The sequence below is a fragment of the Carcharhinus amblyrhynchos genome, chromosome 3, assembly GCF_965287045.1.
Source record: "Carcharhinus amblyrhynchos chromosome 3, sCarAmb.v2.hapA, whole genome shotgun sequence".
NCBI lineage: Eukaryota > Metazoa > Chordata > Chondrichthyes > Carcharhiniformes > Carcharhinidae > Carcharhinus > Carcharhinus amblyrhynchos.
This window is the reverse complement of record NC_137326.1, coordinates 89,606,118-89,622,371: the sequence shown is the minus strand read 5'-3', so window position 1 is coordinate 89,622,371 and position 16,254 is coordinate 89,606,118. Positions and strand designations below refer to the sequence as shown.

The window sequence follows — 16,254 nt, the reverse complement described above, 5'->3', positions numbered from 1 at the left end:
AAATAAATAAAGATTGTAAAATTGAAGCATCGTCAGACTTGAAGCAATAAAAAGTGTAGGAATGATGGGTGAACTGGATTTGCTCAGTGTTAGGATATGGTCAGCAGAATTTTAGATGAACGCAAGTCTATGAAAGACACTAGGTGGGAGACAATCCATTAGAGTGCTGGAATAGTTGAGTAACAAAGATGAGAACATCTTCAGCAGATGAGCTGAGGCAAGGATGGAGATAGGCAATATTACAGAGGTGGAAAGAGGCCATCTTGGTGATGGAGAGCAGATGATTGAGGACCAGAATAAATGTCATTTACAAGATGCACTGCAGCAACTCAGTAAGGTTCCTTCAACAGCACCACATTTCTCCACATCAAATACCTGATTTGGAAAGATGTCACAATTTCTTCTATATCATTGGGTCCACGTCTGTCCTAGAGCATTGCGGAGTACCTTCACCACACTGACTGTCATGATTCAAGGCAAAGGCTCACCACAATCTATTCCAGAGCAATTAGGATGTACAATAAATGTTGGCCTTACCAGTTTTGGCCACAATCCATGAATGAATAAGAAACATATACATGGTGACAAACAGTCACCTAAGGTTTTCATAAAAATAATTTATTTCCAGAGGCAAGTTATTTTTATCTTGAGATTCTATCAAATATAAAGAAGTTCAGAGTGTGACAATCTCACCTAGCAGCCTGCACCGCACTGAGCTGAAGCCCCTGGTTGTCACTGGAAGCATTCTGTTCAACAAAATTACAATTAGTAAATACTTAAGTTCATGCTGCAGCAAATAAAAGTTCAACTTTAACATTAAAGTTAATCACCTGCACTATTGCTTCTAATGATGTATTTTGCTGCAGAAAGAGAGCAAAAAGAGAAAACGTTAGTTTCCAGGTTACATTTAAAAAGTTACTTCAAATTGATAATGTTCTTTGAAAAAATGTTATATTACTAATTGACCATTTAACTTACTGTTGAATAAATCAAACTCAAGACAAAATGTACATACATAGATTTTATATTTATTGCATTCACGGAATAAAATAATCTGCAGACCACATAACAAAGCAAGCATATCTGTTTAGGGAGCATACTAAACAGAAAGGCTGAGGCTAATTTGCTGACAGCAGAAAAAATTGTCTGCTGATGCTGCTAAAAAAGACCACATAAAATTGTTTTGAAAGCCCGCCATAAAAAAAATTACAAAGTTCCCCTAAGGCACTAATATAAAGTGTCCATTTTAGTTTACCAGATTTTTTGAGACCACCAAGTACTTTGCAATTCACAGTAAAGGAACTCACCTATAATTTCATCACTGGACAGGACTCAAACTAGTTATAGTTACATTAAGATACTTGATAAAGTGCTATGAAGTATGACGTATATTTAGGAGGACTGCACCAACAAATAGAGTGACATCATTGTCTGAATTGGAATATGATATCCTCTTGTGCCTCTTCATTCGTTTTATTTATATATTTAAATAATTACAAGCAAGTCTTAAATGGGGAACAAAATTGCTATAAATCATCAATATTCTAACAACATTCAAATTTTATAACAAGATTGGTTTTCAATTGTGGTGTATCACTGTAAAATAAAAATATTCTCAATGCTAATAATGAAAATGTTGCTCTAATTGAAAATATTATTCTAAGGTCTTGGATTTCTATTTCGACTTGGTTAAAATTTAGAAATACAACTTTCATCACAGACTCATAATATATAATAATTGTATACATTATAAAATGTGGATGACATACAAATAGCTTTTTTAAACAGTGAAACATTGATGAACTGGAGCATGGTTTCACCCCTGCCAAATTCATCAATCTCAGCATCAAAACTCAACTGCTAAATTCTACTGAGTATTTACTTATACAGCAGCAAAAGTATTTACCACTCTGATGTCACCATCAAGGTCAGAGTCTTCGCAAGTATCCTCTTGAGGGACATTTCTTCGCTTTAATAAATGTTCATCTCTCTTGTTCTAAATACAAAACAAATATTTTTATGTTCAGTGAGAAACAATTTTTCAGTGCAACATTAAAATACCAAAAATCCAAATGACTGATATTTAGCTGTGATAATCCAATCTTCTCCAAGTGTGCAACTCAATTTTCTCCACATATATGCAAAGCAACAAGCTAACACTCTACACAACATTTTTTTGGGCACTCAAAGGTTAAAAGGTTTCAAGCGACATTGCATTTGTACAAAATATTTAATCCTAAGCTAATACATTAAATTTTATTGCCTCATTTAAACACACAGACTTAGGTTTTAAATCTCAGTTCCCTTTTGCAGCAGTGAAAGATTTTAACAAAAACTCTTACCTTTCTTAGTTCTACAACCACTTCATTGCGTTGTCTTCTCATAGACTAAAGAAAAAAAATGTTTATAGTAAATTTGGTTTGCCTTCCAGACGACAACAAATTGTAATGCTATTTAAATCATGAAGTTCTTCAAGTAAAACTGTTACTCTAGCATGATGATCACAAAACTAAATGTTTACAGTAAACAATGCAATTATGAGTCTAAACAGTAAGCTAATGCCATTTAAATTAATAGTTAAACTAATGCAGATCTTTTCAATCACAGTGATAATGCAAAATGTCATCCTGACCAAGACAGACTAGGATAGTCCACCGTTTAATCCTACAGCTAGGCAAGGAAGCAACTTGAGTTCTTGCTTTTAATTGACATCTTACAGAACGCCATAAGAAAATGAAACAATATACGGCAGAAGTGGGATAGGCTGTTCGCTCAAGGTCAAATACAAACTAACCAATTTGCCTGGCTGAGTTAAATATAACGTGGAGATGTTGGCGTTGGACTGGTTCCACACACAAGGATGGCCTCAAATCGGGATCTTGGGTTCATGTCACACTATCTGTAATGCCCATGACTTGCCTGGGCTTGCAAAATCTCACTAACTGTCCTGGCTGGAGACAATACACATCTCTTTAACCTGTGCTTAACCCTCTTTCCACTCACACTGTCTGTACCCTTAAGACTTGATTGTCTGAAAGACTTGCATATCAACTATTATTTTGTAAATTGAGTTTGTGTCTTTATAAACCCTGTTTGTGATCAGAACTCCCACTCACCTGATGAAGGGGAAGTACTCTGAAAGCTAGTCGCTTGTGCTACCAAATAAACCTGTTGGACTTTAACCTCATGTTGTGAGACTTCTTACCGAATTAATATACATAGAATGACCACTTCAACAAGGTCTCTGATTTTGAATGGAACTAAACTAAACTCAGTTCCAGGTAACTGGTAGCCTAAAGCAGTTTCTTGCGAGTTCAACATGCCAAACCAAAATAGGTAGCAACCTAGAGTTTCAAATTCGTCTTCCAACTAACTGAAGTGGCACTGTTCTACAACGTGAACATTTAGTTGAGAAATTCTAAGAAAAATTAAATTATCACCAAAGCAGAAAATAAACAAACAGAAAACTCTATAAAGTATTCCAAAAAACATGATATCCCGTGAGAACATATTCAAGCAGAAAACATGTCTGTAATAAATGCTTACTTGTTTGAAAATGGAAACAAACACAAATGAACTACAAAAGGTTCAAATTAATAGCCACATATTAAATCAGGACTTATCTTTCCATTCAAAAGTAACACCAGATCCTGTCAGTACTTCAATGCCAACTGTGTCCCTACCTGTGTTACATCTTGTGATAAGTTAATATTGAAAATGAGGGGGTGACCTTATTGAGACATATGGGATTCTCAGGGGTTTGACAGGGGAGATGCTGAGAGGTGGCTCCCCTTGTTGGACATCTAGGACCAGAGGGCATAATCTTAAAACTAAATGGATGCCCAGAGTTGGAAAATATTTTTCTCTCATAGAATCATAGATTCTCACTACCCTCTGAGAGGGTAGTGTGAATCTATGGAATTCTTTACCATAAAGAGGCTGGATCATTATGTTCAAGGCAAGCAGATTTTTAATCAGTAAGGGAATCAAGGGTTATTGGGATATGGTGGAAAATGGGAGTGGAGGATGATCAGATCAGAGTAGAGCAGATTTGATGGGCTGAATGGCTCCTATATCTCCTAGGTTTTCCCCATTTTAAGACAAGTCTGTGATATTAGAATCTTTTAAGTCAAGCTGTAGATCTTCATGCAGTTCCAGGCTCTGACTACTCGTAGAACTGTGGAGGAATTTTTTGTTTGACCTCTTCTACTTCCCATAGCAACTTGGTTTGTTGAAGCAAGATCATGTTTAAATATATTTTCAATTTTATTTTCCTTTCCATTTTATTAAAATATTTTTCATCCAGGGTTTTACTTTTGCTCAAAACTAAGATGTAAGCAAATGATTGTGGGTGTTGGAATTTTAAAACACAGAATATGGTAGAAAGTTTCAGCCAGTCTGACAGCATCTATGGGGAGAAAACAGAGCTGAGTGCAGAAGATTCTTTGAAGAATTGAGGTAAATGGATATAATTTCATAGCCAGAGACATAATTAAAAGATCAAAACTAAGAACTTAATATTCAGGGGTTTCTGACTTTTTGGAAAGATAAGCAGGAAGAAAAAAAGGTGGTGGGGTAGCACTGTTAATCGGAGATGAAATGAAGACAGTTGTGAGGTGACTAGACTCAGATGATGTAGAATCCATTTGGGTGGAGGTTAAAAAAAACAGCAAGAGAAAGACGACTTCGGTAGTAGGGTATAAACCCTCAAACAGCAGCTACACATAGTAAAGGATATAAATCAAATAATAGGACCATGTAAAAATAACAGCAATAATTATGGGTGACTTTAATCTTTATGTTGATTGGGTTAATCAAGTTGTAACGGGTAGCTACAACAAATTCATAGAGTGCATTAGGGATAGTTGCCTACAGCAATGTGCCATGGAGCCAACCAGGGAACAGGCTATCTTGGATCTGGTAAGGGGTAAAGAATGACCTCACAGTAAAAGATCTCCCAGGAAGCAGTAATCATAACATGGTGAATTTAATATTCAGCTTCAGAGTGAGAATCTTGGGTCGGAAACAATTGTGTTTAACTTAAATAAAGGGAATTACAATAAAACGGGCTTAGAGTCAGTGGACTGGGTAGACAGATTCGCAGGGAGGACAGCGTGCAAGCAGTGGCAGACATTTAAGAAGGTAAGTCATGACTCTCAGCAAAAATATATCCCAGTAAGAAGGAAATATTCTAAGAGAGGGATAAGTTAATTATGGCTAACCCAAGGAAGTTTGGACAGTATTAAATTCAAAGAAAAAAATATAAGAGGTAAAAGTCAGTGGTAGCTCCGAAGACTGGGATAAATTCAGAATCCAGCAAAGGAGATCTAAAAAGATAATAAACAGAGACAGAATAAACGACAAGGGCAAACTAGTGAGGAATATAAAATCTGACAATGAGTTTCTTTAAATATATAAAAAGGAAAACAGAGGTTAAGATGAACACAGGCCCCTTAGAAAATGAATTTGGGGAGATAGTTATGGGTAAACAAAGAAATGGCAGAGGAGTTAAAAAGATACTTTGCATCAGTCTTTATGGTGAAATTACTTTGAAAATCCCATTAATACTAAAGAATACAGGGAAGGAATTAACTACCATCACTACATAAATATTAGATAAACTAATGGAGCTAAAGGGAGATAAGTCCCCTGGCCCAGATGGTTTGCATCCAAAACTCTTAAAACAAGTAGCTAAAGGAAATGGATGCATTAGTTGCAATTGTACTTTTTCAAAAATTGTGTATTTCTGGAGAAATCCTGGAGGATTGGAGAACTGTCAATATGATATCCTTGTACAAAAAAGGGAGACAGGCAAAAAGTGGATAACTATAGGCCAGTTAGCAAAACATCTATTGTTAGAAAAATGTTGAGATTATTAAGAAAGTAATAGCACAGTTGAAAAATCAATCTAAATCAAGCAAAGTCAGTATGACTTCATGATAGGGAACCTGTGTCTGACTAATTTATTAGTTTTTCAAGAATGCCTGAACAAGAGAGGATAAAGGGAGCCAGCAGATGTATTGTGTTTGGATTTCCAGAAAGCATTTGATAAGGTACCTCACAAAAGGTTAAGTCAGAAGAACCCATGGTGTTGAAGGTAGCTTATCAACATGGATAAAGAATTGGCTAATAGACAGGAAGCAGCAACTGGGGATAAGGGGTTCTTTTTGAGGTTGGTAACCTGTGACCCATGATGTCCCACAGAGATCAGTGCTGGGATCGCAACTGTTTGCAATGCACATTAATGACTTGGAGAAAGGAAGCAAATATATTGTAGCCAAATTCACAGACAACACAAAAATTGATGGGAAGGCAAATTCTGAGAGGAATACAAACAACTTATAAAAGAGAAGCTGATGGGTTAAGTAAGACGGCAAAAAGTTGGCAAGAGGAGCATTATGTGGGAAACTGTGAAGTTGTTTATTTTGAAAGGGAGAACAAAAAAAAAAATCAGCATTATTTAAATGGAGAAAAGCTACAGAAAGCGGCAACACAAGGGACTTGGGGATACTTCTGCACGAAGCAAAGAAAGCAAGCACAAGTGCAGCAGGTAATCAAGAAGTCTAATAACATGTTGGCAATTCAAAGGGATTGGAGCATAAGAATAGAGAAGTCTTTCTACTACTGTACAAGGTACTGGTGAGACTAAATCGCAAATACTCTGAGCAGTTTTAGACAAACTAATTGGGATAAAATTTAAGATACTATTTCACTGAAGGCTTTTCAGAGAAGGTTCACTAGGATGATCTCCAGTATGCACAAATGGGGAGGGGGGGGGGATTATCTCATCAGCAATGGTGAAACAGGTTGAGACTCTACTCACTGGAATTAAGAATGAGGTGATCTCATTGAAATTGTTGATCAAAAAAGGGAATAAAGAGTTACGGGGAAAAAAAACAGGAAAGTGGAGGTGAGGAGCTATGATCCTACTGCAGGCTCATGGGGCCTAACAGCTGACTCTTACTTCTTATGGTGCTAACAGCACATTTTGATCTCCATTGCAGCTGGGTGAATTTAGGACTGTCTCCTTAATCTAATGGTGGTGGTCGTTGTTGTGCTGTCAGTCAGACCTATCTTTGGCCAGAGAACTCAAGAAGCTTACCCTCAATATTTCTATCAGAATCCCCTGCTCTTGCAGAGAAATTCCCCCACTCAACTGAGCATACATTTCACTAATACCTCTCACTCATCAGCCTTTGCATATCACAGATTATTGCTGAGCTACTTTTCAGCCTTCACCAACTCCCTTTCTTTCACTATCTCCACCCCATTACATGCAAGTTAAAAAGGCAAAACCTGAACTAAAAGGATACTCTAGAGTTGAGGGAAGAGGACTGATGAAAAGTTTCCAGCTGAAGCTTTTAAGATTCATTTCACATATTTGAAGTTTGTTCACAGCTCCTAGTCAATCATAAATTGCAGGAATTTAAATAGCACATTCTTAGTTTAATGCAATTAATCATTTTTAAAATTTTATGTAGATCCATTCCTTAAAAGGAGACAGAAGAATAAAGTGATACTGCAGGTTATCCTACATTCAAAAGGCACATCCTGGGAATATGCAATTTAGACCAATGGGATGAGTACATCTTTCTCAAAGATCCTAACTGAAGTGAACTTTTTCAACAAAGCTTCCAACAGGCAAGAACTCATTACATAAAATAGCCTCAATTTCCAGTGATAAACAGTATTTTGATTCAACATAGGACATTTTTTTGTCAAACCGAAGCATGTTTTAAGTAGTGCAAGAATGCAACCCTGTACTTGCAGCTGTACAACACCTTATTGATACTGGTAGCCTTAAGTGGAAATAAGTTCTATTCCCATGTATTATGTCCTATGCCTTGGCATGCACCAATAAACCACAAATGAACCATGTGTCTTCAACAGAATAATTTACCAACAATCACGGTCTAATTTAAGATTTTAACTTCTCCAATATCTTTATCTTCTTGTATTTGAGACAGGTTCTGGCTAAGACTGAAGAGAAAATTTTTCCAGGCCTCTATCAAATATTGCTCCATAACACTGTCAAGACAGAGCTTACGTTGATCTCTTTTGTTTACCACTCTCAGAGTGGCACTTGACCCTCTCTGCATCTACCATGAACTTGATCACAAAGGTTGGATCAATGTTGGAACTGTAGATACTATCTTCAATGCCTTAACACCAGTACGGTGTGCCACTCGACACATTTTAAATTAACATGTGCAAGTAATTAAATTATGCAAAAAATGCTCATCAGTTTAAAGCACACTTTTTATTCCCAGAAGTAGTAAATATCATGTAGCACAAATCATATCAGGCTCTAAGGAGCTAAGGTGATAAGCTTTTGAATCAACTGGCAATTTTTCAAAAAAGTCATATACTCCCCAAATTATTACATTTTAAACAACTATGCTCATCCAGCACTAATTTAAAGTGAGAAAGTGAAACAATCCCAAGCAACAAGCAATTAAAGAATTGGTGACAAGTGGAGAAGCTGAAATTTGCAACCTTTTATGTCTTGATTGATATGAATCATGATGCATTCACAAATCTTCCAGTTAGGATTTTCAAAAGTCAAATGTAGTATCAACTGAAACTCAAACTAATCATAGATAAGCTTTTATCGTTCACCATCCTGTTTTGAACCAAGTGAAATAAGAAAGTTAGTGGTTTAAAACACTCTTTTCTTGTCAGTTAAATCCTGTTTACATGAGAAGGTTTACTGGTTTTAAGGACTCCAGTATTGATTTTGCACAACTGGATGTAGTCAGTTAAGTGCACAGGTCCACAATTATTATGCATGCATATATTTTGGCAGCTTCCATGTATGGAGTTGTTTTCCATAAGGGCATTAGTCTGGAATTGAATGCTGCTCCCTCCAACATGAGACATACACTGGTGACTAATCTGGACACTGGGTATTCCAAATTAGAAACTTATTCCATTCCTTAGCAGTAAAATCCATCATCACAATGACCATACGCAGAGAAAATCATGAAATAACCCCAGCTTCACTCACTTATTTCTCTCCCAGAGAAATAATGTTGTGGTCATATTAATTTATATGAAAATAAAGGCCCTAATTTAAACATGATAAACCATGTTCAGAAATATAAAACTAAAATGCTGTTGCTGCTGGAAATATGAAATAGAAAATGTTGGAAATACTCAGCACGCCTGGCAGCATTTGTGAGACAGAGTTATCGCTTCAAGTCAATGACCTTTCATCAAAACCATTGTTTCCTCTCTGCAGATGCTGTCAGATCTGTGTATTTCCAGCATATTCTGTATTTAATTCAGATGGTTCCAAAGGCCCCCCTGCCCACAATTGCAGCAACCTCTATTTATATAGACATTGTAACTTCTCCACTCCGGGGACGTACTTGATCACCAAGGCCATCCCCACATCTTGCCTTCAAACAATTGCACAACCTCAAACAGACTATTGTTCCTGGCCTTCAGGAGAACAGTGACCACGACACCACACAACCCTGCCACAACAACCTCTGCAAGACGTGCAGGACCATCGACACTGATGCCATCATCTCACATGAGAACACCATCCACCAGGTACACAGTACATAGTCTTGCAACACGGCCAACGTTGTCTGCTTGATACACTGCAGAAAGGATGTCCTGAGGCATGGGACATTGGGAGACCATGCAGATGCTATGACAACGGATGAATGAACACAGCTCAACAATCACCAGTCAAGAGTGTTGTCTTCCTGTTGGGGAACACTTCAGTGGTCACGGTCATTCAGCCTCTGATCTTCAAGTAAATATTCTCCGAGGTAACCTTCATGACAAATGGCAATGCACAGTCACTGAGCAGAGACTGATAACCAAGTTCCGCGCACATGAGGCCAGCCTCAATTGGGATCCTGGGTACATGACACACTATCTGGAATCCCCACAACTTGCCTGGTCTGGCAAAATCTCACTTACTGATTTGATTGGAGACAATACGCATCTCTTTAGCCTGTGCTTAACCCCATCTCCCCTCACATTGTCTGTACCTTTAAGACTCACATTCCAACCATTATTTTGTATATTGAGTTTGTGTCTTATATGCTCTGTTTGTGAACAGAACTCCCACTTACCTGATGAGGGAGCAGTGCTCTGAAAGCTAGTGGCTTTTGCTACCAAATAAACCTGTTGGGCTTTAACCTCGTGTTGTGAGACTTCTTACGGTGTAAAATGGGACATAGCTTGGCTTCCCTGATGATCCTACCTTACCAAAAACTCCAGAATAAGTATGCCATGCATTTTTGAATAGGCCTGGCTTGGAATTCTGGGCCAGAAATGGGTGCAAGGCGAAAAAAGAGTGGAGCTGGAACCTGATGGTGCCTGCCAATCCTTGGGAGTTGTGACCCTGTGCCTTTCATGAGCTTGGGAAATTGAAAAATGTATCATGGACAATTAAGTTTTTTTTTGAAGTCCTGTCACTGCTGTAGAAAATTCAGAATCAATTTGCACAAAAACAAAAGCAGCGGATTAAATAATTAGATCTGTTTCTTTGGTTCTTGTTAAGGGATAAATATTGGCCAGGAAAGCAGGGGAACTCCTGTACTATTTTTCAAAAAGTGTCATAGGATCTTTTGTGCCATCAGAAAGAAAAGATTTAACATCTCACTCAATATAAAGCTGTTGACAGTGTTGGGACTCAAGAACTAGCCTGGATTGGCCTTAGAATGGGGCACGAACATACAAACTTTTGCCAGAGAGGCAAGAGTACAAGGACTGAGCCAAGGTCAACACTGATTGAAAATTCACTGCAATCAACAGTATTGGTGTACACTTTTAGAAGAAAGCATTCCCTACCATAACATTTTGGACATAAATTATAATACTGATTTTTCTGATTAACACCAGAACTAACTGTAAACTGGCCAAAATAAACATGCAAGTTTGTTTTTTGATACCAAGTACTAGAGTAACTGATGTCATATTTGATCCCAAAATGAACTGAATCTCACATTCATGCCTTCTGTAATTTTGCCTATTTCCACCTGGGTATAATCACCCAACTTGCCTGTATCAGCTCAGCTGGGGAAACCCCCATTCACGCCTTCATTACGTTAGACTTGATAATTCCAATGCATGCCTGGTTGTATTCCCACATTCTACCCTGAAACTTGACATCACCCAAAATTCTGTTGTCCCCATTTAACTCACATCAAATCACATTCCTCTATCACCCCTGCACTTGTTGACCTACACAAGCTCCCAGTCAAACAACAACTTGATTTTAAAATTCTCATCCTGGTTTTAAAGCCTCTCCATGGCCTTGTCCCTTGCTATTTCGAATCTTCTCCAGCCTCACAATCCTCAGAGATATTTGTGCTGTAATTGTGGTCACAAGCATACTCGAGTTTAATTGCTCCAATATTGGACTGAATGTCCTAATTCTGTTCCGACATGATATAGTGGCTCTCTTTCAGTCACAGTGGGCCTAATGTGGAATACTGCCAATATCTCACCTTCCTCTATTAAAAATACTCCTTGAAGCCTACCTCTTTGACCAAGCTTTAGGTCAGCTAACCAAATATCAACTGATATGGCTCAGTGTCATTTTCCTTTATAAATGTTCCTGTGAAGCACCTTGAAATGCTTCACTGTGTTAATGCTGCATGATGTAAATAGAAGTTGTTGCTGCATTTGAAACACTCAGCAGAATCTCTAATTAAACTTTGAAAGCTTCAGATAAATAAAAGGAAATCGTTCAAGTCCATACAGACAACTTGCCCCCTTCCACTTCCTATAAACAAAACTCTGCTCACCAATCAAGCATGCTTTCTGACCTCCTTGGCTCCAGAACCACCTTTGGCCTCAAATTTAAGATTCTCATCCATATGTTCGTGTCTCCCTCTGGCTTCTGCCTTCTCCATCTCTATAACCTATCAAGAACTCAGCACTTCCCCAACTATGACTTTCTGTACATCCTTCACGCTATCATTCCATTGGAAGCCATATCTACAACTGTTTGGACTAAGCTCTGGAATCCCCCTTTCTACTCATCTCCACCTTTCCCTCCTCAAAAAAGTGATCAATTTGACAAAGCTTTAAATCACTTGTCTGATTATTATAAGATCACCTTCTTTGACTGAGTATCAATTTTTAATTGATTACAATCCTGTGAAACATTTTGGGACTTCTGTCAAGAGTGACGGGTTGTTCTTTTGATTCCTTATTGGCTCAGGTGGTTCAAAAAGCTGAGGACCTGAATACTCAAGATCAGACTTCAGTTGGAAATGTTCCCTTAGTTTCTCCATGAAGTGAAGCCATCCACTACTTTTCATTGATAATGTGTTTCACAACAAGACTGCACAGCTACATTGGGTTATCAACAAAAAGGAAATATACATTTTATCAATTTGCTTGAAAAAAACAATCTGGTCCCTGATAGTGTTTTTCCAATTCTAGTACAAATATAGTACCTTTAAACCATTGCAAAATATTTCTTAAAACTTGTCACCCAAATCTCAATTAGCATCCAGACACTATAGTCCTGGGAAGTGAAAAAAAGTGTAGTTAAAAAGGCAAGAGGACTCAATTACATCCACTTAATTACGATTAACTCTTCTGATGAAGAGAGAAGGGAACAGAAGATGAAGTCCTGTCTCAGTGGTAACCCTCATTATAGCTCCAACTCTCAAAGGATCATTTCTATAATAAACATATTTTAGCAATACCTTCTAGGAATCAATGCTATAAGTTCAAACATTTGACACCAGCCAAATGATTCACAATTAAATAAAATTACATGAAGTACATATTTTACATAACATGTACTATACTAATATTGTATTCTGTCCATGTGTATTACTTCCACGATGTACAGGTTATTCACATATTTCAAAGTACCCATTCACTCCTAGGTATTATCTGATTTAATAAACAAAAACATTAATTAAAAACCTTCCGCATGCTGCAGGCTTTATAATGATTGTCTTATCATTTTCCGAGGATGTAGACCATGCTGTGCTTCATGAGAATATTGTTAACTGGGAATTTATATTCCTAAGAGAGTTGTTGTTTTACTATTTTGCTTTCTAAATAATCTTGAAAAAGAGTGTAACACTAATTATTTATAATAGACTGCCTGGGTGGAAACTGACTTCAGACGGAGGATTTAGCTTTCAATTTGAACCGATGCGTTGATAAAAAGTTATACACCTACAAAAATGCGTTGGTAGTGCTCAAGTTTTACCTGCGGCATCGTTTTAGAACACTCACTTGGTTTTCAAATCGGAAACTTATATAACACTTAAAACATGGGCAGCCGGCACGTTTTCCTCATCCAGGAAAACGCCAAGTGCTTGTGGCTGGCTGGTTTGTGAGCTCGGTTTTATCGGTGGACACGGCAATCCGGAATCCTGCTGCAGAACCAAGTTACTTTAAACCCTCTTTATTGACGCATCCTCTTAACTTCCAACGTCTCCGCCTGGTTGCCCTGCTCACGCCTGCAGGGTTCAGTTAGGCCTCAGATAGGCCTGACTCGGGTTACTCACAAATTACTAAAGACGTCACTGCGGCGGCGGCACCGCCACAAATACTAAAATGAACAATAAGAAAAAAAACCCTCGCTCACCTCCAAATCCCGCCCTTTGTTCTTGAAATTCTTCAGCCGCTGCTTGTCGTTGTCCGCCATTGCCGTGAGCTTCTGGAGAAGTAAACTTATCCCTCTATTTAATGAGCGACGTTGAAAAGGAAACAATAAGCAGCAGCTCCTCCACCTGCCTTTTCCCCCCTCACTTCGCTTCACCACAATCAGCCAAAATGCCGGTAAAACGCTCCAGCCTCGCTTTCACCGCAATGGGCAGCTCGCAGTAAGACAGGCGCTGATTGGTGCGCCGCCTCCCAGGGAGGCCAAAGTGGGGGCGGCAGGGCGTGGGGTGGGGGGGAAATGAATCGCGACCGTCCTCCTAGCACAGGGGGCGCTGCCGCTGGCTGACTCCCTCCGCCCCGCTGCTTTCAGCGACAACCTCGATCTCACACCCTGGCTTCAATAGTTCCCCATCTTCCTTGTGCGCACTTGACGGCGAGTAGGCCGCTATTCCCGGCCCCAATGCTCTATTTCTCCCTCAGCCACCGCGCTTCTCGGCCCGGTCTTCCTTTCGCCGCCCTATAGCAACCGGCTGCCACATTGGAGTGAGTTGTGTGTTTTGCTCCTGCTGTGCCTTTGGGGCCCGGGGCGGCAGCGAGAAGAATTTGCAGGCGGACCCGGGCTGGAGGGCGCTATCTTCCTGTCTCCCCCCGCCCCCCGGCGAGCTCCAGCTGTGTGCGCAAGGCCTTCAAGGATTTAAAACATTCCCACACAATTCCTAGTTCTGTGGTCGGGTTTCGTGTTTTCGTTCCTGTTCACAGTCCCTTCCGCCAAAACCAATTTGACTTCTGAAGAATTTCACTCAACAACTTAAAAAAAAGGTTTTAACGCTGGAATAGCACGTTTGGTGATACCAGGTATTCAGTGCAAAAGTGGACATTTAACAATTAGTCTATTTGAAATTTCAATACGACCATATTTAGAGTAGTGTTCGCCGTTCTGAGCTTGCCACACTAGGGGATGTTAGGCACAAGAATGTGGGATATGGTGTAAATTCGCTACGATATACTGCCTGGTGTGAAAAAATAGATATCACAGATTCGTTACAATTCATTCAGCCCATCCTTTCTGTACCAGCTGTCCAAATGAGCAATTCACTTCCTGTCTTTCCCTTCCCTCTCCCTGTAAACCTGAACATCCTCTATTTTCAGATAATAGTCTAATTCAATTTTGAATTTTTTAAAGTTTATTAGTGTTATTAGTAGGCCTACATTAACACTGCAATGAAGTTACTGTGAAAATCTCCTCGTCGCCACATTCTGGCACCTGTTTGGGTACACTGATGGAGAATTTAGCATGGTCAGTGCACCTAACTGGCATATCTTTCGTACTGTGGGAGGAAACCAGAGCACACTGAGGAAACCTATGCAAACACAGGAGAATGTGCCGCCTCCACATGGACAAGTCACCCAAGTCAGAAATTGAACCTGAGTCCCTAGCACTGAAGCAGCTGTGCTAACCACTGTGCCACCCCTCAAATGTCTCAATTGAATTTGTTGCCATCACACTTGCAAGTGGTTCATTCTAGACATTCAAAGAACCCCTACGCTGCAGAAGGAAGCCATTTGGCCCATTGCATTAGCATCAACTCTTCGACAGAGCATCTTACACAGGTCCACCACCTGCCCTGTCCCCGTAACCCTACACATTTATCCCACTAATCCTCCTAACCTACACATCTTTGCTAACTAAGGGATAATTAAGCATGGCTGATCCACCTCACTTGTACAATTTTGGACTGTGGAAGGAAACAGGAGCACATGAAAGAAACCCACACAGACAAGGGGAGAATGTGCAAAGTAGACACAGTCGCCAAAAGTTGAAATCGAAACTGGGTCCCAGGTGCTGTGAGGCAGCAATGCTAACCACTATGTTACCCCACCTTAACCATTCGCTGCTAAAAATGCTTTTTCTCAAGCATTTACTTCTTTCGCCAAGAACTTTAAATCTGAGCTCTGTCATTCTTGACCCTTTCACAGATTCCTAGCACTGAAGCAGCTGTGCTAACCACTGTGCCACCCCTCAAATGTCTCAATTGAATTTGTTGCCATCACACTTGCAAGTGGTTCATTCTAGACATTCAAAGAACAGTTTCTCCCAATGTACTCTACCCAGTTACCTCATGATTTTGAATTCCTTTATCAAATCTCATCTCAGCCTGGAAAACAGTCCCAAAATCTCCAATCTATCTTCACAATTGAAGCTTCTCACCCCAGAAATCATTCCCGTGAATCTTTTCTGCACTGTCTCCAACACTTGCACATTTTTCTAAATTATAGCACCCTGAAGGGTATGCAATGCTCCAGCTGAGGCTAAACTAGTGTCTTATACAATTTCAGCAGAACCTTCTTGCTCTTGTACTCAATGCCCCTATTAATAAAGCCTAAAGACCAAATTTTCTGGTCCTTCCCGTTGGTGGGATCTTATGACCATGTTGCTGGCGACCTCACAATGTGGGTTTCCTGGAAGCGAGGCCAACGAGCAAAGCAAAATGGCATTGACATCAGTGAACTGGAAGATTTGGCTGCTGGCAATTAACCAGCCACTTCCGCTGGCAGAAAACATGCTGCGGCGAAGATGGAAAATTCCATCCGAAGATACTGTATGCTTTATTAACTGCTCTTCCAACCTGCTTTGGCACATTCATTGACTTGAGA

The 16,254-nt window shown here is 39.3% G+C and overlaps 1 protein-coding gene across 1 annotated transcript in view; it reads right to left on the bottom strand.

Annotated features, from left to right (window-relative positions):
• The window catches only part of kpna4 (karyopherin alpha 4 (importin alpha 3)), a 34,381-nt gene extending 20,554 nt beyond the window's left edge, over positions 1–13,827 (bottom strand). Inside the window, exons 1-5 of the mRNA XM_080185479.1 lie at positions 13,583–13,827; positions 2,343–2,387; positions 1,907–1,996; positions 831–860; positions 694–746 (exon numbers count right to left, since the gene is read on the bottom strand). Of these exons, the coding sequence (XP_080041605.1) occupies positions 694–746; positions 831–860; positions 1,907–1,996; positions 2,343–2,387; positions 13,583–13,642 (278 nt within the window). The 5' untranslated portion in view covers positions 13,643–13,827. The remainder of the gene's footprint in view (positions 1–693; positions 747–830; positions 861–1,906; positions 1,997–2,342; positions 2,388–13,582) is intronic.
• Between the last annotated feature and the right edge of the window lie 2,427 nt (positions 13,828–16,254).